The sequence below is a fragment of the Suricata suricatta genome, chromosome 9, assembly GCF_006229205.1.
Source record: "Suricata suricatta isolate VVHF042 chromosome 9, meerkat_22Aug2017_6uvM2_HiC, whole genome shotgun sequence".
In the NCBI taxonomy this organism is placed as follows: Eukaryota; Metazoa; Chordata; class Mammalia; order Carnivora; family Herpestidae; genus Suricata; species Suricata suricatta.
The window spans coordinates 90,319,102-90,340,714 of NC_043708.1; the positions used below are offsets into that span (position 1 = coordinate 90,319,102).

At 38.7% G+C, this 21,613-nt stretch overlaps 1 protein-coding gene across 1 annotated transcript in view; it reads right to left on the reverse strand.

Moving 5' to 3' along the window:
* DMXL2 (Dmx like 2) overlaps positions 1-21,393 on the reverse strand; it is a 161,451-nt gene extending 140,058 nt beyond the window's left edge. Inside the window, exon 1 of the mRNA XM_029952245.1 lies at positions 21,042-21,393. Within this exon, the coding sequence (XP_029808105.1) occupies positions 21,042-21,128 (87 nt within the window). The 5' untranslated portion in view covers positions 21,129-21,393. The remainder of the gene's footprint in view (positions 1-21,041) is intronic.
* Between the last annotated feature and the right edge of the window lie 220 nt (positions 21,394-21,613).

Consider the following 21,613-nt stretch of genomic DNA (forward strand, 5'->3'; position numbering starts at 1 on the left):
CCATTTGTAGGAAAGTGGATGGACCTCGAGGGTGTCATGCTAAGCAAAATAAGTCAGGCGGAGAAGGACAGAAACCATATGTTTGCACTCACAGGTCTAACAGGAAAACAGGAGAAACCTAATGGAGGACCAGGAGGAGAGGAAGAGGGAAAGAGAGTTAGGGAGACAGAGGGCCGAAAAACTTGAGAGACTATTGAATACTAAAAAAGAACTGAGGGTTGAAGGGGAAGGGGGAGGGGGGGAAAGAGGTGGTGGTGATGGAGGAGGGCACTTGCGGGGAAGAACACTGGGTGTTGTATGGAAACCAATTTGACAATAAACTATTTAAAAAAAAAAAAAAACATCAACACCAGTGTTCCTGGTGGTGTAACTATACTCAACTTTACATATGCCCTGAATAAATTAAATTAATTAAATTTCCTTAAAATTAAAAAAAAAAAGATTAAATAATCCAGGGTACACTATTTTTGCATAGAGCCCTGGCTAAATGGTCTTTATGTTGTAAGTTTTTCCCCTACTCACAGCTGACAGGATGAGAGGACGGTCCAGAGTAATGACCAGTGGCTATCAGCCAGATGAAAGAGATGGGCTAGGCCAAGCAAAGTCCACTCTGAGGAATTCCAACCGTAAGACCCAGAGTTAGAAGGAAGAGTTAGCAGAAAAGTCATACATGCTCAAGAGGTAAGTCAGCAATTTGAAACTGAAACCACCGGTTTAAAAAGTGAACGGATCAGCTATCTAAAAAACAAAGAACTCATGAAAAAACAAGTACATAAAACCCCTAAGAGAGGGCAGTCTTGATTCCACCAGCTTTTTAGTTCCAATCACTCTGAAGCCCAATTGTCCCTCCTAAGTTCACTGTGTATCCTGAAATAAATAAATAATAAATAAATAAGCTAGTAACCTAGCTTTTACCTCAGTTCATCTGTCCCTTGTGCTAAACCAAAACTGATACAAAGACTGGACATGTAGAGCAGGGCTTTAAAGAAAACGTGGAATTGGCTGGGAGGGGCAGAGACAGAGGTCAGGAGAGAGAGAAACCCAAGCAGGCTCCATGCTGTCAGCACAAGAGCCTGAGGTGGGACTCAATCTCACAAATGGTAAGATCATGTCCTGAGCCAAAATCAAGAGTCAGAGGCTTAACTGACTGAGCCACCCGGGGGGCCCCATGCATGTCTCTCACTTAAAATCAAAAACTAGAAATGATTAAGCTGAGTAAAAAAGGCATGTCTAAAGCCAAGACAGGCCAAAATCTAAGCCTCTTGTGTCAAACAGCTAGCCAAGCTGTGAATACAAAGTAAGAGTTCTTGAAGGAAATTACAAGTGTTACTCCAATGAACACACAAAATGATAAGAAAGTGAAACAGCCTTAACTGCTTACATAGAGAAAGTTTTAGTGGTCTGGGTAGAAGATCAAACCAGCCATAACTTTTCCTTGAGCCAAAGCCTAAACCAGGGCAAGGCTCCTAGTTTAATTCTATGAAGGCTGAGACAGGTGAGGACAAAAAGTTTGAAGCTAGCAGAGATTGAGTCCTGAGGTTTAAGAAAAGAAGCCCTCTCCATGACATAGAAGTGCAAGGTGAAGCAGCAAGTACTGATGTAGAAGCTTTAGCAAATCATCCAGAAGATCTAGCTAAGATAATTAATGAAAATGCCTACACTAAGAAACAGATTTTCAAAGTAGATAAAAGAGCCTTATGTTGGAAGAAGATGCCATCTAGGACTTTCATAGCTAGAGAGGTCAATGCCTGGCTTCAAGGCTTCAAAGGACAGGTTGACTCTCTGGTAAGGGGCTAATGTAGCAGGTGACTTAAGTCGAAGCCAATGCTCACCTATAATTCTGAAAATCCTAGGACCCTTAAAACTGATGCTCATTCTACTTTGCCTCTGCCTTATCAACAAAACAACACAGTTTGGATGACAGCATATCTGTGTACAACATGGTTCACTGAATATTTTAAACTCACTGTTGAGTCCTACTGCTCAGAAAAAGATTCCTTTCAAAATATTACTGCTCATTGTCAATGCACCTGGTCGTCCAAAAGCTCTGACAGAGAAAAACAAGGAGATTGGTGTTATGTTCATGCCTTCTCCCAAAACATCTATTCCGCAACCCATGGGTGAAGGAGTAATTTCAACTTTCAAGTCCTATCATTTAAGAAATAACATTTCAGGGGCGCCTGGGTGGCTCAGTCAATCATCCGACTTCAGCTCAGGTCATGATCTCACAATTCATGAGTTAGAGCCCCATGTCGGGCTTTGTGCTGACAGATCAGAGCCTGGAGCCTGCTTCAGATTCTGTGTCTACCTCTCTCTCTGCCCCTCCCCCAGTCATACTCTGTCTCTTTCAAAAATAATAAACAATAAAATTTTTTTTAAATAAAAAAGAAATACATTTCAGTTGGGATAAGCACTGGTTGTTATATATAAGTGATGAGTCACAATTCTATTCCTATAATAAACATATTTTGATTTAAAAAAATAAAAATACATCTCGTAAGTCTACAACTATCATGGATAGTGAGTGACTCCTTTGACAGATCTGAGCCAAGTAAATTTAACTTTTAGAAAAGATTTTGTAGAATGTCTCAAAAGTTAGTCTGATGTTTTCTAATGATTAGATTCAGGTTATGCCTTTTGAACAGGATTATCATAGAAACATCATAGGTTCTTCTCATTGCATTTTTTCAAGAGACACAATTGTCAATTTACCCCATTTCTGGCAGTTAACGCTGATCAGTTGATAAAGGTGCTGTCTGCCAGGTTTCTCCTCTATAAAATTACTTTTTCCTTCATAACTAATAAATATCTTGTAGAAAGATATTTTGAGGCTATGTAAATAACTTGTGACTTCTCAAACTTTTTATCCACTAGTCTTATTAGTATTTACCAGACACTTCTTGCCTGAAGTTAATATTATAATGGTTGCCAAATGTCAATTATCTAATTCTATCATTTGGTTATTTATTAGTTGGCTTTATGGGGCACCTGGGTGACTCAGTCAGTTGGGTGTCCGACTTCAGCTCAGGTCATAATCTTGCCTTTGTGGGTTTGAGCCCCATATCAGGCTTGTACTGACAGCTCAGAGCCTGGAGCCTGTTTTAGATTCTGTGTCTCCCTCTCTCTCTGCTCCTTCCCTGCTCGCACTCTCTCAAAAAATAAAAAACAAAACAAAACAAAAACATTATTAGTTGGCTTACCTCTGTAAGGAAGAGTTTTCCTTATTTATATTTATTTATATTTGTAAGGGTCATGGATCCTTACCTCACACAAACAGTTATAATCCATTACTATCACTTATCAATAGGAACTCTTCAAGCTATTAGAAATGATAAACAAATTCAGTAAAATTACAGACTACAAAATTAATACCCAGAATTATCACAGTTCTGTTTCTATACACTAGTAACTAGGTAGTAGAAAGGGAAATTAAGGAAACAAGCCCATTTACATCTGCACCAAAAACAATAAAACACCGAGGAATAATTTAACCAAGGTAAAAGACCCGTACTCTGAAAACTATAAAACACTGTTGAAAGAAATTGGAGATGACACAAATAGAAAGATACTCCATACTCATGGATTAGAAGAATAGTTACAATGTCTATACCACCCAAGGATTCTACAGATTCAATGTAATCCCTATCAAAATACCAATAACTTATTTCACAGAACTAGAATCATTCTAAAATTTATATGGAACACAAAAGATCCCCAAAGCAATCTTGAAGAAGAAGAAATCTGGAAGTATCAAAATCCCAGAATTCAAGATATACAACAAAGGTACAGTAATCAAAACAGTATGGTACTGGCACAACAACAGGTACATAGATCAATGAAACAGAATGGGGAACGCAGACATACACACACACACTTCTATGGTCAATTAATCTATGATAAAGGAGGAAAATATACACAATAGGGAAGACAGTCTCTTCAACAAATGGTATTGAGGAAATGGGACAACTAGATGCAGAAGAAGGAAACCCGACCACTTTCTCATACAATACACAAAAATAAACTCAAAATAGGTTAAAGACCTAATTGTGAGACGTGAAACCATTAAAGCCTAGAAAAGAACATTAAGCAGTAATTTCTTTGCCATCAGCCATGGCAACATTTTTTTTATGTTTATTTATTTATTTTGAGAGAGACAGAGACAGTGTGAGTGCCAGAGGGGTAGAGAGAGAGGGAGAAACAGAGAGAATCCCAGGCAGGCTCCACACTGTCAGCAAAGAGCCCGACGTGGAGCTTGAACTCACGAAATTGTGAGATCATGCCCTGAGCCAAAATCAAGAGTTGGACACTTAACCAACTGAGCCACCCAGAAGCCCCTGCCTTAGCAACATTTTAAAAATCTGTCTCCTAAGGTAACGGAAATAAAAACAAAAATAAACTACTGGAACATCAAAATAAAAGGCTTTTGTAATGCAAAGGAAACAAAACAAAACAAAAAAAAATCCAAAAAGACAACCTGCTAAATGGGAGAAAAGATTTACAAATGATGTATCTGACAAGGTATTAATATCTAAAATATATAAAGAACTTCCACAACTCGACAGCAACAAATTTTCTATATTGCCTTCTAAAATCTTTATTGTTCCATATTTCACATCTACATCCTATACTCTGCCTGGAGTTCTCTTTTGTATATGGGGTGACACAGGGGCCAAGTTTTATTTCTTTCCTATAAAGATGTCCCAGCACCACTGATCAAAAAGATCAACCATGGTGCACTACTCTACCATGTTGTCCTTGACATAAATCAAACATCAATAAATGTGTGAGTCTGTTTCTGGTGCTCTGTTTTATTACTCTGGTGTATTTGTTCTGAGGAGGCCACTACACTATCTTGATGGTCACTACTTTCAAGTCTTGAGTTGGTCAAAGTAGTCCTTTCATTTGACTGTTCTTTAAGATTGTCTTACCTATTCCTGGCCCCAACTATTTACCTAAAATTTAGCATCATTCTGTCAAATTTCACAGAATCCTCTTAAGCGTTTGACTGGCAATACATCAAAGCTATGAATAAATTTGGGAAGAACTAATATATCTATAGTAATAAATCTTCCAGTCCATAAATATGGAATTTATCTCTCTAAAGTTTTATTAATTTTGTCCACAGAAGTGTTCTACATGCACCATTAGACTTACTGCTAGGTCCTTGATATTTTTTAATGGTATGAAAAATGGTATCATAGTTCCAGTTCCAAGTAGAACCACAATAAATTATGTCTCTCCTACCGAATGCAGCCATAAAACATGAACAGAATGCATGAGGCTGCTATTGGAGGACTCTGAAAAGTAAATGGTAGCAGGTGACCTAGGAAAAAAAGATCGAAATTTGAAATCTACCATACCAGCACAGGGTTTAACTAGAGTATAAAACAAAGATGCAAAAAAAAGAGAGCTCCAAGAGAAGCCATGTATTTTTGGCTGAAAAAAGTGGGAAACCAGTCTTAGTTTTCAAAGAGAGGACTGGAGAATTCCCCATGTTTCCTTCCTTTCTCCATTTCCTCACATTCCAGCCCCCAAGCAGTCCCACAAGTACCATATGAGGAGCTATGATTCCAAGAAGTGAGGTGCACCCCCACTGCTTTTTTTTTTCCCTGTCCTACTGCTATTTGGCACTGAACACAGGTACACATCCAGGAAGTACAGTGCAGAGTAACTAAGGTTTCAACTAATGCAGCTAGAGAACCACAAAGGGGAGAGCCCCAGAAACAGAAAGTGCTAGGGAAATCACAGAAAAGGAAGAGCTCAGAAGAACGATCCAATAAACTTTGTTTATAAACTCCAGGGCTCATTCCCAGGCAACACATGCGTGGATCACACCTTAAAAAGAAAAGCAAAAACCTTTGAGAAATAAACTACAGGAAAGGCCACCTACCAAGTCCTTCACTGGCCACTAGGAGGAACATCCACAGGATAGATCTAACTGGGACTCAAAGGCTTTAAAAATGGAACTGACATTGAAAGAGAACCCATACAGGGCTGCTGTCAGAACTCCCAGCCTGAATCCAAATAAGTAAAATGCTGCTAAAACAAAAATACCAACATTCTCTGTAAGATTTACAAAAGACCCAGAGTTTCATAACATAATGGTTTTGAAAGCTCAGTTTACAGGGATGCCTGAGTGGCTCAGTCAGTTGAGCACCCCACTCTTAATTTCAGTTCAGGCCATGATCTCACAGTGTCATGGGTTTGAGGCCTGCATTGGGGTCTGTTCTGACCACGCTTGCAGAGCCTGCTTGGAAGTTCTCCCTCTCTCTCTGCCCTCTTCAGCTCACTCTCTCTGTCAAAATAAATAAATAAACTTTAAAAATAAATAAAAATCCAGTTTACAATCCAAAATTACTCAGCAATATAAAGGACTAAGTAAATCTCAACTCACAAGGTAAAGGGAAAAAACAATCAACAGACCTAGATATTGAGTTATCAGGCAAAAATATTAAAGTGGCTAGGATGAAAATGCTCGAAGAGATACAGGTGAACACTCTCAAATCAGTAATCTAAGCTTCCATATTAATCAATTAGAAAAGGAAAGCAAAACAAATTCAAAGCATACCAATGGCAGGAAATAATGAAGAGCAGAAATCAACAAAAACAACAAGAGAAAAATAATAGAGACTACAAATGAAATCAAAATCTCGTTCTTTAAGGACCAGTCAGAAGAGCATGTGACTCTTGATCTTAGGGTTATGAGTTCAAGCCCTACACTGGTATTGAGATTACTAAATAAACTTTTAAGAAATCTGGTTCTTTGAAAAAGAATAATAAAATATATAAACCTCTAGAAAAAAATAATAGAGAAGAAACAAATTATCAATATGAGAAATAAAGGAGGGAATGCCAGTATTAATCTTGCACACACTAAAAAGGTAATTCTAAAATACTTAAACAATTATATACACATAAATATGATTAAAAAATGGATCAAAAACACTAATTCCTCCAAAACAAGAAACTACAAAAACTCACCCAAAATGAGATATATTACCTGAACCAACCTTTAACTGTTTAATTTTAGTAGATTTTAAAAAAAAATTTAATGTTTTATTTATTTTTGAGAGAAAGAGAGTGAGTGAGCAAGCATGCGTGAGCAGGGAGGGTCAGAGAGAGAGGAAGACACAGAATCCGAAGACAGGTTCCAGGCTCTGAGCCATCAGCACAGAGCCTGATGCAGGGCTCAAACCCACGAACTGTGAGATCATGACCTGAGCTTAAGTTGGATACTTAACCAACTGAGCCATGCAGGTGCTCCAATTTTAGGAGATTTAAAGAATAAATGACATGATCATTATTCTACATGATCCCTGAGAGAGAACAGAAATGAAGTATCTCCAAACTCATTTTATGAAACCAGCAGTACGATGATACCAAACCAAACAAAAACAATATGGGGAGTTGGGGGTGGGGCGGAAACTACAGATCAATATCCTTAAGAAACATAGATACGCAAAAAACCTCAGTAAAATACTAGCAAACTGAATCTAGCCATACAGAAAAAGGATAACATGCCAGTAATAAAAAGCTAATTCAGTTTGCAAACATCGATGTAATCCACCATATGAACAGTCTAAAGAAGAAAAATCACATGATTATATTAATGAAGAAAAAACATTTTTACAATATTCAAGATCCCTTCATGATAAAAGCTTCCAGGAAAAAAAGGAATAGAAGGAAACTTGCTCCATCTTATAGGACATTACAAAAACAAACAAAACCTAGTACAAGTTTAGTAAGTGCAGTAAAGCCAATTAGACATGACTGAAATAGGATTAGCAAATGGATAAGAAAACATCCAGAATGCTGCAGAGAAGGATAAAAAAGAAAATGGAGGAAACGATATTAAACATAGAAATCAAGTGATTAGGTCCAATACATGTTTGATATATCAGTCTGTCTCATAAGTTCAATGGGGTAAAGGCAATTTTTAAAGAGATATTACCTGAAAATTTTCCAGATGATAAAATACATCAATTCACTGATTCAAAAATCTCAAAAGTCTCAAACAGGATTGACACACTCACAGAATTTTACTATGACACAACATAGTAAAACTTCAGAAAGACAAAGAAAAAAATCTTAAAAGCAGCTAGAGAAAAAATACAACTTTTAAAGAAGCAGTAGGCTGGGAGCTGACATCTCATCAGAAACAGTAGCGGCCAGAAGATAAAGAATTGACATCTTTCAGGTGCTGATAGGAAATACTGTCCTTCTCTACGTAGCAAAAATACCTTTCAAGAATGAAACAAAATAAAGACATGTTTATACAAACGAAAGATGACATTTACAACATCAAGAGATATGCACCAAAGGAAATTCTACAGAAGGTTCTCCAGGAAGAAAGAAAATGATCTCAAATGGAATGTGAAAGAGGCAGGAAGGAATAAAGAATAAAGTAATAATAAATATATAGATAAATGTAAATAAGCACCAACTATGTCAAATAATAATAAGATCTTACAGGAGTTATAAACATGAAGACTTATCACTGAAGGATAAGATCATAAGCAGAGGGGCACCTGGGTGGCTCAGTCGGTTAAGCGTCTGGCTTCGGCTCAGGTCAGATCTCATGGTTCGTGGGTTTGAGCCCCGTGTCGGGCTCTGTGCTGACGGCTAGCTCAGAACCTGGAGCCTGTTTCAGATTCTGTGTCTCCCTCTCTCTCTGACCCTCCTCTGCTCCAGCTGTCTCTCTCTGTCTCTCAAAAATAAATAAAAAGCATTAAAAAAATTTTTAAAAAATCATAAGCAGAAAAGAAGTAAAAACATTATAAAGGGCCCTTGTATTGCCTGAAGGACTATAAAGCCTCAGTAGACTTTGGCAAGTTAAATGGCAACTTAAGAATGCAAGTTGTAATTTCCAAGATAGAAGCACAATACACAACTTGAGGACTACTACAGGGGGAAAAAAAAGAATGAAAAAAATGCATTTCAAAAAAGGGAAGAAAGGAGAAAAAGGGGAGCTATGAGCAAAAGGGACAAATAATAAGATGGTCAATTTAAACATATATATGCTAGTAATAACATTAAATATAAGTGAATTAAAAGTTATGGGGCACCTGGGTGGCTATGTCGGTTAAGCATCTGACTTAGGCTCAGGTCATGATCTTAGGGTTCGTGGGTTCAAGTTCTCGGTTAGGCTCTGTGCTGACAGCTCAGAGCCTGGAGCCTGCTTTGGATTCTGTGTCTCCCTCTCTCTGCCCCTCCCCTGTGCGCACACTGTGTCTTTCTCTTTCTCTTTCTCTCTCCCTCTCTTTCTAAAATAAATAAGCAATAAAAAAAATTTTAAGTTCTAATTAAAACAAAAATTTTAAAACTCCAAGTATAGGATATTTAGGAGACACAATTCTGAAATGCAACTACACAGAAAAATTCAAAGTAAAAGGATGGAAAAAGATAAACTTGGAATATGCTCACCAAAAGAAAGCCGAGATAGCTATTTTAATATAAGATAGACTCCATAAAGTTACTATAGAAAAAAAAGGGGGGATTGTTTAATAATGATAAACAGGTCAATTTACCAGGAAGATATAATTATTTTAAATTTGTAAGCACAAATAAAAAAAAGCAAAATTTGACAATACTACAAGAAAACAGGGATATAAATTTATACTCATAATAGATTTTAATACATCTCTCAGTAAGAGAATGAAAGTAAAGTTTCAGGACATTTCAATAACATGATTAACAAATGACCTAAAGGACACATGTAGAACGCTCTACCTAACAATTGCAGAGCACACATTTAAGCATACATGGAACATTCATAAAGACTGACCAATTCAAATTTTGACAAGCTTAAAAAGATTGGAAGTATATGTCATATGTTGTTTAAACAATACAGTTATGCTAGAAATTAGTAAGCAGAATCACAACTAGAAAAGTTCCATATATGTATTTGGAAATTTAGAAACATACTTCCAAGTTATTTGAGTTACTAATTAAAACATAGCTTTGTGGCATAAAGATAAAGTAGGTCTTAAGAAGATAAAACTTACATTTTTTAACTTAAAAAATGTTTATTTATTTGGAGAGAGCATGAGAGAGAATGTGTGCATGTACACAAGTGGGGAAGGGGCAGAGAGACAGAGAAGGAGAGAAAATCCCAAGCAGGTTCTGCCCTGTCAGCAGAGAGCCCAAAGAGGGGCTCAAACTCATGAACCGTGAGATCATGACTGGAGCCAAAACCAAGAGCACCCAGGTGAATGAGCCACCCAGGCACCCCTTAACTTTTTTTTAAGTTTATTCATTTATTATTTCTGAGAGAGAGAGAGAGAGAGAGAGAGAATATATACAAGTTGGGGAGGGGAAGAGAGAGAGAAAGGAAGTCACAGAATCTGAAGCAGGCCCCAGGCTCTAAGCTGTCAGCACAGAGCCCAGTGTGGGGCTCAGATTCACGAACTGCAAGATTATGACCTGGGCCAAAGTCAGATGCCTAGCCAATTGAGCCACCCCGGCACCCCTAAAACTTACATTCTTAAATGCATTTATTAGAAATAAAGACTGAAATGAGCTAAGCATTTATCTCAACAAGTTAGGGAGAAGAGACCAAAATTGATACAAATAATGTAGAGAAGGAAATAATTAAAAGTAAGAATTAATGAAATAGAAAATAAATATGTAATAAAACGAGTAAATTTAGGGGGCACCTAGTGGCTCAGTTGGTTAAGCATCCAACTTGCCAGGTGGCTCCATTGGTTAAATGTCCTACTCTCGATTTCGGCTCACGTCATGATCTCCCAGTTTGTGACATCCAGCTCCTCATCAGTCTATGCGCTCACAGCAAGGAACCTGCTTAGGATTTTCTCTCTTCCCCTCTCTCTGCCTCTCCCCTGCTTGTGCATGCTCTCTCTCTCTCTCAGAATAAATAAAGTTAAACGAGAAAAAGAACTAGTAAACTTGGAAGCAGGTTATTTTAAAAAATTAATAAAGTTGATAAACTACTGAAGAAAAAAGAGAAAGCACAAATAACAAATGGCAGTAAGAATAAAGAAGCAATACAACAGATGCTGTAGACCTTTAAAAGATAATAAAAAGTTGTTGTGAACCATTTTATAGCAAGAAATTTGAAAATCTACACAAAATAATAAATTCTTAGAAAAATAAGTATCCAAAATTTATTCAGGAAAAGGTACAGATAAACATTCTCAAATCAATAATAAAAGTCTCCTCCATGAGGCCTACGTCCAATTTACCAAAATGTTAAGAGAGGTTATCTCTGGTTATACTAATACATATAAATGAAGGCAGTGTTAATTCTGCCACAGGTCTAGCTGTGTCTTTGATTAAATCCTTTAATTCTCAGATCTAAAATTCCTGAACTGGGTCTCAACTCTAAAACATTTCACTTCACATACCAATTTAACATACAAGATCAACATTGGGGTGCTTGGTGGTTCAGCCACATGAGCGACAACTTTTGATTTCAGCTCAGGTCATGATCCCAGGGTGGTGGGACTGAGTCCTGCACCAGGCTCCATGCTAAGTGTGGAACCTGCTTAAGATTCTCTCTCCCACTATGCCCCGCTCCCCCACTGGTGCGCTCTCTCTCTTCCCTCTGTCTCTCTTTCTCTCTCAAATAAAAAAATAGGGGCACCTGGATGGCCCAGCTGGTTAAGCCTTCCACTCTTGACCTCAGCTCAGGTCATGGTCTCACAGTTCCTGAGTTCAAGCCCCATGTTGGGCTCTGCACTGTCAGCACAGAACAGGCTTGGGATTCTCTCTCTTCTCTACCCCTCCCTCACTCAAAAAAATAAATAAACTTAAAAAACAAAATAATAAAATTTAAATTACAAGATTGACATTACTACTACCATTTCAGAAAAAAATGGTTTTTTTCTATATACCAATCACATACAACTGGTACTATTAAATACTGCCAGAAAGAAGAGCTACAGTTCAATTTCCCTATAACCAAAGTCATCACTTTGGTAGATGACCCCCAATTTAACTAGTTTATAGCTTAAAACTACATATGCCAAGTCCTCCTATAACAGTGCACATTTAGACAGCTGGCTTACCTTAGAGAGCAGGCACAATGCCTGATGCTCAAACATCTTTTGAGGAAAGGAGAATCACGACGTTATGCTCATCAAAATTCTACCAGGGAATGGGAGCTCCTTTTTATTCTCTACGTTTCTGATTATTTCTGAACATTGTCTGAATTATGAGTTTCTTATAATGCAAATATTACATTAATAATTTTTAATACTTGAGTTCCTTATGGTTTTCGTATGCCTTTTGTTTTTAATGACCAAATTGGGCTTTTGATTTTATCTAAATTTTATTAAAATTTTCCAGCATGAAATCATGATAGCCATATTTAAATGCTCCATTTGTCTATGTACTAGAATATTATTAAAATTAGTTTCTAAAGAGAATCTTGTTTCTGCCCAATTCTCCTCTGGCTGAGTTCGGTTCACCACCAAGTGGGGTAGCCACCTCCATCATGCCTTTAGAGGCTCCTCCATTTTCAATTCCAGCTCCAGCTCAGCTTATTTTTTAAACATGTAACTCTTAAAATACAAAATCAACACACTCCAGGTATTAAGCTAATCTCTAATTTTTACGTATTAAAGCTTTTAAAAGCATAATTAAGGAAAATGTGAGAATTCCTTGATGGGCACATTGTCAGTTCCTCTCAATACATAACATACATCCTTAGATTAAACTAGACCAACAAAACCTTATACCTGAATTGGATTTTAACTGCTCTCCCTGCTCTCATCTTATAAAATTAACTGATCTAAACATGGCCTAATGCCACCAACCTATATTATAGGTATTATAAAAGTAATCACTATGCTTACAAAAAGCATGTTCTATATTACACTAAGTGCCCTTTCTATTTGCTGATACACTGGGTACTTTTTGTACCCAATAAATTTTTGTCCCAGGTGGTAAAGAAATAACACTAAAGGGCATTTAAGACACTCAAGTCTTTGTATGAAAAAATATCGTAAGTCATTTAAAAGTTTTAAACAAGAAATCAACAAGATTTTATTTATATTTTAATAAGATCATTCTGGCTACTATGTTGAGAGTAAACTGAAGAAGGATAAGACTAAAGGCAAGTAAGGCAGAGAGACCTGTTAAGAACCTATTGCCATAATCATAGACATGATGGTGTCTTTTTTTTCCCCTTAATGTTTGTTTATTTTGAGAGAGAGACCAAGCACTGGTAGGGGAGGGGCAGACAGAGAGGGGGACGCAGAATCTGAAGTAGGATCCAGGCTCTGAGCTATCAGCACAGAGCCCAGCATGGGGCCCAAACTCACAAATTGTGAGATCAGGACCTGAGCCAAAGTGGGACACTTAATCAACTGAGCCACCCAGGCGCCTGAACATGATGTTGTCTTGGAACAGGGTGGTAGCAGTACAGAAGAGATAAAATGAGTCAGATTCTGGATGCATCCTGAAAGTATAGCCAACAGAATTTGCCAATATTAGATATGGAGTGTAAATGAAAGAAAAGAGTAAAAGATTATAAGTAAAAAAAAAAAAAATGAAGTAGCCATTTACTAATTTAGGGAAGGCTGGAGGACAATGTTCGGAGGATTAGGATTCTGAGATAGCTATTAGAAATCCAAGAGGGATATGTTGAAGAAACAGCTGATATGGAAGTTTGGAATCAGGCTGAGAAGGTGCGGGTAAACGAAGTAGAAGAAAACCAAGAGAGCTATTGAAAAAAGTATTTCAATAAAGAAAAGCAATTTTACAGGAGAGAAAAGGAGAAACTAATACAATGCCCTTGAGTAGATAAAAGGGGATAAGAACTAGGTTATTAATAAGAATTTCTCAAAATTCCTATAAAACTGACATTGTAAGGGGCCATGCTTTGCATTTTATAACATTTATCTGGCTCTCTGGCCTCTCCCCAGGAGAGGTCTGTCCTCCCTCCCACAACCCTGTCACAACAATAAAAAATGTCTCCAGATATTGTCAAATGGCCCCTAGGGAGGAAAATTCCTCCCAGTTTAAAACCACAAGTAAATGGAAGAAATGGCCTTTGCTGAAAATACTGACAATTCACGTATATTAAAGGCATCACAGAAGATACTATAGGTACAGTATAATTTGAATATCTCCTTCTGATCAGACCCTCCAAAGTATACACACAGTCAAGACTAGAGAAACCATGAAAACTGCTAGTATATCACAAAACCAAAGTCATTACTCCTAAGAAAGTGTTAGTATTCTGTTCCTGAACGACAGCACCATATAAGCTATGTGTATCTTTGAGCCGAGTCTAAGCCAAAACTTCTATATATTTTTTGGGTCCATCCATGCCACCTTGCATAATGCCCATATGGTCTCAAGTTTCCTGGGTTTTTAATTTTTTAATGTTTATTTATTTTTGAGAGAGGGATAGAGTGCAAGCAGGGGAGGAGTATAAAGGGGGAGACAGAATCCAAAGAAGGCTCCAGGCTCTGAGCTGTCAGTATAGAGCCCAACACAGGGCTCAAACCATGAGATCATGACCTAAGCCGGAGTTGGACGCTTAACTGAATGAGCCACTCAGGTGCCCTTCCGGGGTTTCTCTTGAAAATCACAGGATGAAGACATCATGACTTAGTACAAATTAAATTAAATCCTGAGAAGCTCGTTTTTAGAGAACATGGCCCTAAAGGAATGTCTTCAGTGATAATCTAAGAAGATATTATTTATGGTTCTCAAATCATTCCACCAAATTATCATGTACTTAGTGTTTAAAGGAGTCTCCCTCTATGCACTGGCCCTTTTATACTTACTGACTTCTCTATCATAGGGATGTGAGATAACCAATTTAGTTTGCAGGCACTTAGAAAGAGAAGAGAGGGGAACATTAAAACAATTTAACAATCAAAAAATGAGAAGGTTAGAGAAGAAAAAGCACAGACAACTGGGTTCACATATATGCATCAAGTCCCAGGGTAACAATTAGCTATATCTAAGAAAAAGAAAATATAGTCATACCACCTGTGTAAGTTGCACCTGCTTCCTCAATAACAGGTTCTATATCCTGTTACAGAATGAATTAGGGTTTCAGAGCAAAAATATAATACAAAAGGATTCTACAAATTCAAAAAGACTGAAAATGCTAATGTTTCTACTAAAATAATTGGTTTCCAAACTTGTTTTAAAAAATAACACACAAGCTTGAAAAGCCTTATTAAAATGTGAATTACAGATATTTTCTATCATTATCCCCTTTTAAATACTGCTTTGCTTTCTGTCATAGAAGGGAATTAAATTGGTCAGGCATGACTTGTTTTTCCACTGTGCCACTGCAGTTGAAACCCAACACCCTGTGCTCTTTTCGATAATTAAATACTGAGACTCTGATTTGTTCTAAAAATTTCCCAAGACCCAAGGTAAGGTACTGATTCTAATTTCTAAAGTCATCTTTTAAATACCTCAAATCCTATGATTTGGATGGACCTCAAGGGTGTCATGCTAAGCGAAGTAAGTCAGGCAGAGAAAGACAGATACCATATGTTTGCACTCATAGGTCTAACAGGAGAACAGGAGAAACCTAATGGAGGACCGGGAAGAGGGAAAGACAGTTGGGGAGAGAGAGGGAGGCAAAACTTGAGAGACTGCTGAATACTGAAAATGAACTGAGGGGGGAAGGTGGAGCGGGGAAAAGAGGTGGTGGTGATGGAGGAGGGCACTTGTGGGGAAGAGCACTGGGTGTTGTATGGAAACCAATTTGACAATAAACTAATTTTTTTAAATTCCAAAAAAAAAAAATAATAAATAAATAAATACCTCAAATCCTAAAACCATGAAGTGGAGAAGTAAGTATATCTACAGGGTGGAAAACCTGAATACAATCACGCTGGCCGCATCTCCCACTTCATATTGCACTGTGCCAGTCACAGGCAACTACCATCTACCATCCACTGAGGATACAATCATAAACAAGTTCCATCTTCTCCACTGTGAGCCCAAAGAAGATGAACGATTTCATAAACACGCTGCGTGGCTTATTCCTTGAGCCAGAAAGGAGGTCCAACTCCTTAAGTCTAAAGTCAGACCAACAGTCATATATATATAAGCAGAGAGGCAGCATATAAGAAACTATAACTTCACCACAACTGCATTACATTTCTGGTCCATTTTCCCTTTTGCCTCTTACAGATCTCTAAAGAATTCCATATAATGCTCATTCAAGGTCTGAATACTTAAAAAGAATCTAATTTAAGTACCTCATTTTACAGATGAAAGCCCTAAAAAAAAAAAAAAAAGTAAATTAGCCAAGCTCATTTAAGTTGTTGGTCTCTGACCTCCCATTTCTAAGGGGGTGCTATTTGGGATGTGTACCACAGTTTCCGGGTTGTGGCAAAGAGTCTGCTATATGCAGGAAGGCTAACTAACAATCTACACAGGGACATAAGTAAGAACTTACATAACCTCCTATTTACCTACAGGTTCACACCAAATTCATGCCTACAAAAACTCTGAAAGGTATCAATGTAAATAAACAAGAAGCTACTCTCCAGGAACAAATCCACTGAGAAGTCCAACTCCACTCTAAATTACTGACTGTTGTCTTTCCCTTTCCTATCACCACAGGCTATTAATAACTAAGTTGTTATAGACATTGATAACCCACCAGCTAAAGAAGCATTTTTCTGTCCAACTTCCCCATTCTCCTGGCCATACGTGATCGCTTTTTCTTGAATTCCCACAAGAATGTAAGTGCCTCACAACACCACACAGCCAGCCAGCTGTGTTTAAGTACATGTCTTACCTAAGTAGATACCAGGTTCCTATACATCTTCAATAAACTCCTGAAAAGAGTACTATGCATTTTTGTTCTCTTGTTGCTGTTAATCTCCACAGAGCCTCACAAACGTATGTGCTCAACAAACATTTACTAAATGGATATAAACAGGCTGATCATTTTCCAAATTCGGTGCTGCCATAATTCTAGGACTGGAATGTTATTATACTACAGTAGAATTAAAATATATCTAAACGACAGGGGGGAAAGTCATATAACAGTAACTTCTAACATTTAAATCAATGTTTTTGCATTCATTACTAACTTTCTGGTGGTACTTGAAGAAAAAAACAGAACAACAAAAGCTAGGAAATGTTAAAATACATCTTTTCCTTTAAATCTACAGGTAAAGTTTGCAAATTATATTTTTCAACATTCTGAGGGTGTTTTCTCATTTAATGAGGTAGTCTTGTTGGGTTTTTAAAATTGGTGAGGGAATAGTCACACAATAATTTATCTTTTACATCACACCATTCCTTGGCTTTTGTTGTTCTTGCCATTCAAAAAGGCCTAATACCTTTCTGTCTTTACAACTGTCGATCTTACCCTGAAATCTTTTATCTTCCCAACTACATGTTCTCTCTTTCATCTGCCTTACATTATATTTATGTACATCATTTTTAATCTCTACCAGTATATGACAAGCTCCCTAGAGTGGAAATGACTAATTTTTGTAAACTTTGATTAATGTGTTGAATGTGTATCAGACTGGAATAACATCAACCATCCTATATACCTGAAAATATAGTCTGTAACCCTTAAGGCCAAAATGTGAAAAAATTAAGTTATATTAATAATCACATACCATCATTATTTTAATTGATACTTTATCCTTACAGGAAAAAATTTAAAAACCTAAAGACTATTTTTCAGGAAAGCAATAAAAAACATAATTAAGGAAAATTCACACTGTTACATTAAGTTCTAAAACATTCCTTTATGGATAAGAAGGTAGCTGGGAATGTCTCACTAGCCAGTAAAGACAACAAAGCTCATACATGATAAAATATCATCTCCCCAGACTAGCTGGGACCTGACTTATTACAGGAGTATTTCCAGAACTTAGATCTTGAATGATCAAAAGGTGATGTATACAATCACATTTATAAAATCACAATTGCTTTTAAAAACCCCTAACGGCCCAAACACAAGTGAAAACCATCCTAGCACACGTCAGCACTACAGATACACACGTTGCTGGGACTGTCCACTACAGACTGCACCACCATGACAACACAGCCCAGATTGGGCCATGCTGACATAAGCAGTCATTCACAACGCAGCTGAGCACACCGCCCACTCCCCACCACGCACAGTGCAATATATATAACACACTGGTTTTCAACTATAATGTTATGAACACTTCAAAATCCTTTTAGAACAATTCCTTTAAAAAAGAACTTGCAGTTTATCAACTCTAAAATAAACGATTTTCCCTATTTTGAAATAATCCTCAGGTTATCATGAAAGATATCACTGACTAAAAACCACTGTCTACTTGCAAGACAGTCTTTCTTTCTACACTGGCCACATTTGTGCCTTCCAAATATACACATACCCTTCAAAGTAAGTGCCCAGATAGGAAAAAAACATACTACAGAGAAAATCCTACCAGATGAGAAGTCACAGGACCTCCATTCCAGTCCTGGCCGGTCCCCTTTATAGTCATCTGACCCAGAACTAAAGTTTTTCATCTGACTGCTATACAAATCAAATGGCACATTCAACGTAAAAGAGCTTTTAGGTTTTTTTATTATTTATTTTTACTATACTAATGTAGGCATTCAAATGATTGTTAGTTGATTCTAGAGTACTTGAAAACAGCTTGTTCTCAATTTTTTTAAAGCAAATCTGTTCTTCTTAGAGTCCAAAAGGTCATTTCTAGTTCATGGTGAAATTATAACTGGATCAGTGCATTCAAAACTAAGATATTAAAATGAGATGGTGTGCAGCATGCATCTGTAAATGCCAAAGTGCCAAAATAATCAGAATCCTAGGCAGGCATCCTAAACCAGGTAAACTTTGAGTTATATTTGCGAAAATAAAAAAGGTTCTTGTATTGCAGCATAAAAATGTAGGACAGAGTAAGAAGATTAGTAGGTCTATAGCAGAGAGGCCAAGGTGAGTACATATAATCAAATATAAAGTCAAAGATGGCAGAAGAATATCTGGCAAGTTTAAAATCGTAACATGTCTATGAGAAACTCTTAATATTCTTGAGCTAAAAATGATATGGTGAAATGGTATTTGAAGAAAATTATCTCAGCAGCTGTGTGGAGGATGAACTGATCACAGAGGAGTGTCAGGAAAACCAGTTTAGAAGTGTTTACATTAAGTAATACATTTAAGTACTATAATAAGATGGTAACTAAGAAGATGAAAAGGGATAAATCTGATAGACACTGCAGTCAGCCACCCTTGGTGACAGGTTGAATTAGGGAGGTGATAAAAGACTTGAAATTTATCTCCAAACTCAGGGCTGACAGGGTGGGAGAGAGGGGAAGGGGGGTTAAGGGCATGGAGGAGGGCACTTATTGGGATGAGCACTGGGTGTTGTATGGAAACCAACTTGACAATAAACTATAAAAAGAAAGAAAAAAAAGAAAATGATCTCAAGGTCCTGGTCATGGGTGACCTATAGCATAACCACACGTGTGCAATGCCTACAGTTCTTGCGCTGGCTTTTCCAGACTGCATCTGAACCTCTGTAGCTCTTTTCACTGTTCCCACAATGAGACACCACTCCACTTTAGATAGAAACCGAAAACTACCACCACCAAGAGAGTGTGGAAATACCCTATAACCCGAAGCTCCAGATTTCTTGATGAAGGAAGCCTACTCTTCTAAGGCTAAGGAACTTTCTTCCCACCTACAGAACTGGGGAGAGGGGAATTTACCCTATGTCCCAAATTGTCTCTGTACACCTTAAGTCCAAGCACAATTCTACACAGATTTTTAGGTCACATGGATACAAAACACAGATGACACCAGTGATACAGTCATGTGTAACAATATAAGTCAGGCAAATTATATTCTCAAAGGTTCATTCTAAACTGAAACAAAGCCAAGTTGATCACATTTAAAAATTAAAACGGCCAAAAGGCAATCTTATGGGGTTATTTTTAATGTATCATAATGATAGATAAATTCTGTTCCAGAATGCACTGTGCTACATAATGATTCTGCAGTTTTGCTGGAGCTTTTCTTATTTCTGCAGCTCTAAATACACGCTGTTGGAAAGCACACATCAAAGTGTTTTCCTTGTCTAAAAAACATACCATTATACTATTTCCAATTTTATCAAGCACAAGTTATCAAAAACAATGTGTATTCGATCAAGATCTTACTGCCTACAGTGTCTTCAGATTTAATACAAAAATAAATTTAATACAGAAAAGAAACTCGTGTTGATCCTGGGGAGTCTATGGGTAAAACGAAGCTCTAGGGCTTAGTTGGAATTAGCTGTAATAACACCATTCTCCAAAAAGACTGATCCGTCCAAACTCATTGAGAAAACATGTATTTTCCAACGAGATATTAAAGACGTTCGAACACGTTATTGTTTACACACACTTTACTCGCACAAAAAAACAGTTATAAAATTTTCACATTGCCTTAGTTTAAAAACAAATAACCCAGCCTACCTTGCAAACGGATTAAATATTACCTAGGAAGGTTACCAAACTGTGATCTCGTGATAAATAGCTCTCCAGGCCACTGTCACTCTAACCCTTCCATTTAGATTTTTTCGGGGCAAAGAATGAAATGTCCTATTTCCTTGTTGGTATTAAGATTCTGCATATCAGGAGATACAGAAGGTGGGGTCGTATCAGGTTTAAAGCCACAGGCGAGCAGGGGGAGCCAGGTGCAGCATCGCCTCCATGCTCCGAGACAAGACCAAGTCTTCGCCTCCACGCCGAGAGCAGGTGCGAAAAGGACGCTCTGGGGTTTCAGCGACTGCAACCACCTTCCTCCACCGCAGACGGGGCCGCCCTAGGAGAGGAACCTTCTAGTCCAGTCACCCTCGGGGGCCCGTTTGCTGAGGGCAGACAGTGCGGCGGATTCCTAATCCTTTTCCCTGACGGGTAATTTCCTACACCTGGAGAAGGACTCACAGTCCCACGCCCGCCGCCCCTCCCAATTTGGGCTGCAAAGGGGGCGCAGCTGAGGCCCACCAGCACCCCACAGTCTCCCCAGGGAGGCGTGGGCCGGGACAGGGGCTCTTGACCCCCGGTCTCTCCCCCTCGAGCACCCGGACACCGCTCACCGTGAAGGGGACATCCCCGACGCTGCCCACGGAGTAGCAGTTGTCTCCGGGGTTGACAGCCCCGGTGAGGACCTGATGCAGATGCATCTCCGGAGCCCGGGCTGGCTAGGGACTGCACGAAAGGAGCGACGAGCCACGCGCCCGGCTGTGAGAGCTCGTTCCCCTCCGCCTCCCTGGGGATCTACCCGGCGGCGGCTCCGGCTTAACGCCTCGCCCCACTCTTGCCTTCCCCCTTCTTCTTCCCTGCCATGGGAGATCCTCGACCGCTGCCGCCGCCCGGATCGCCGCTCGGCTGCGGAAATGCCCGGATGCTCCCACTGCCTGCTGCACCGGCGCACAAATGCGGGAGGAGCGCAAGGGTGCGTGTACGGCGGAGGCGGGGGTGAAGGAGCGCCGGGGTAGCGCGTGAGCCGGGAGCGTGCTGGAAAGGACGCTCCGCCCGACGGAGAAGGGCGGTGCGGGCGCCCACCCCTAAGGGAGCGACGGTAGAGTGGGAGGGCAAACCCCTCCTCCCGCTGCTAGGCTTTTAGCTCAGTCCCGCTCCCCGCCGCGCATTTGCGCGTGCGCGCGCA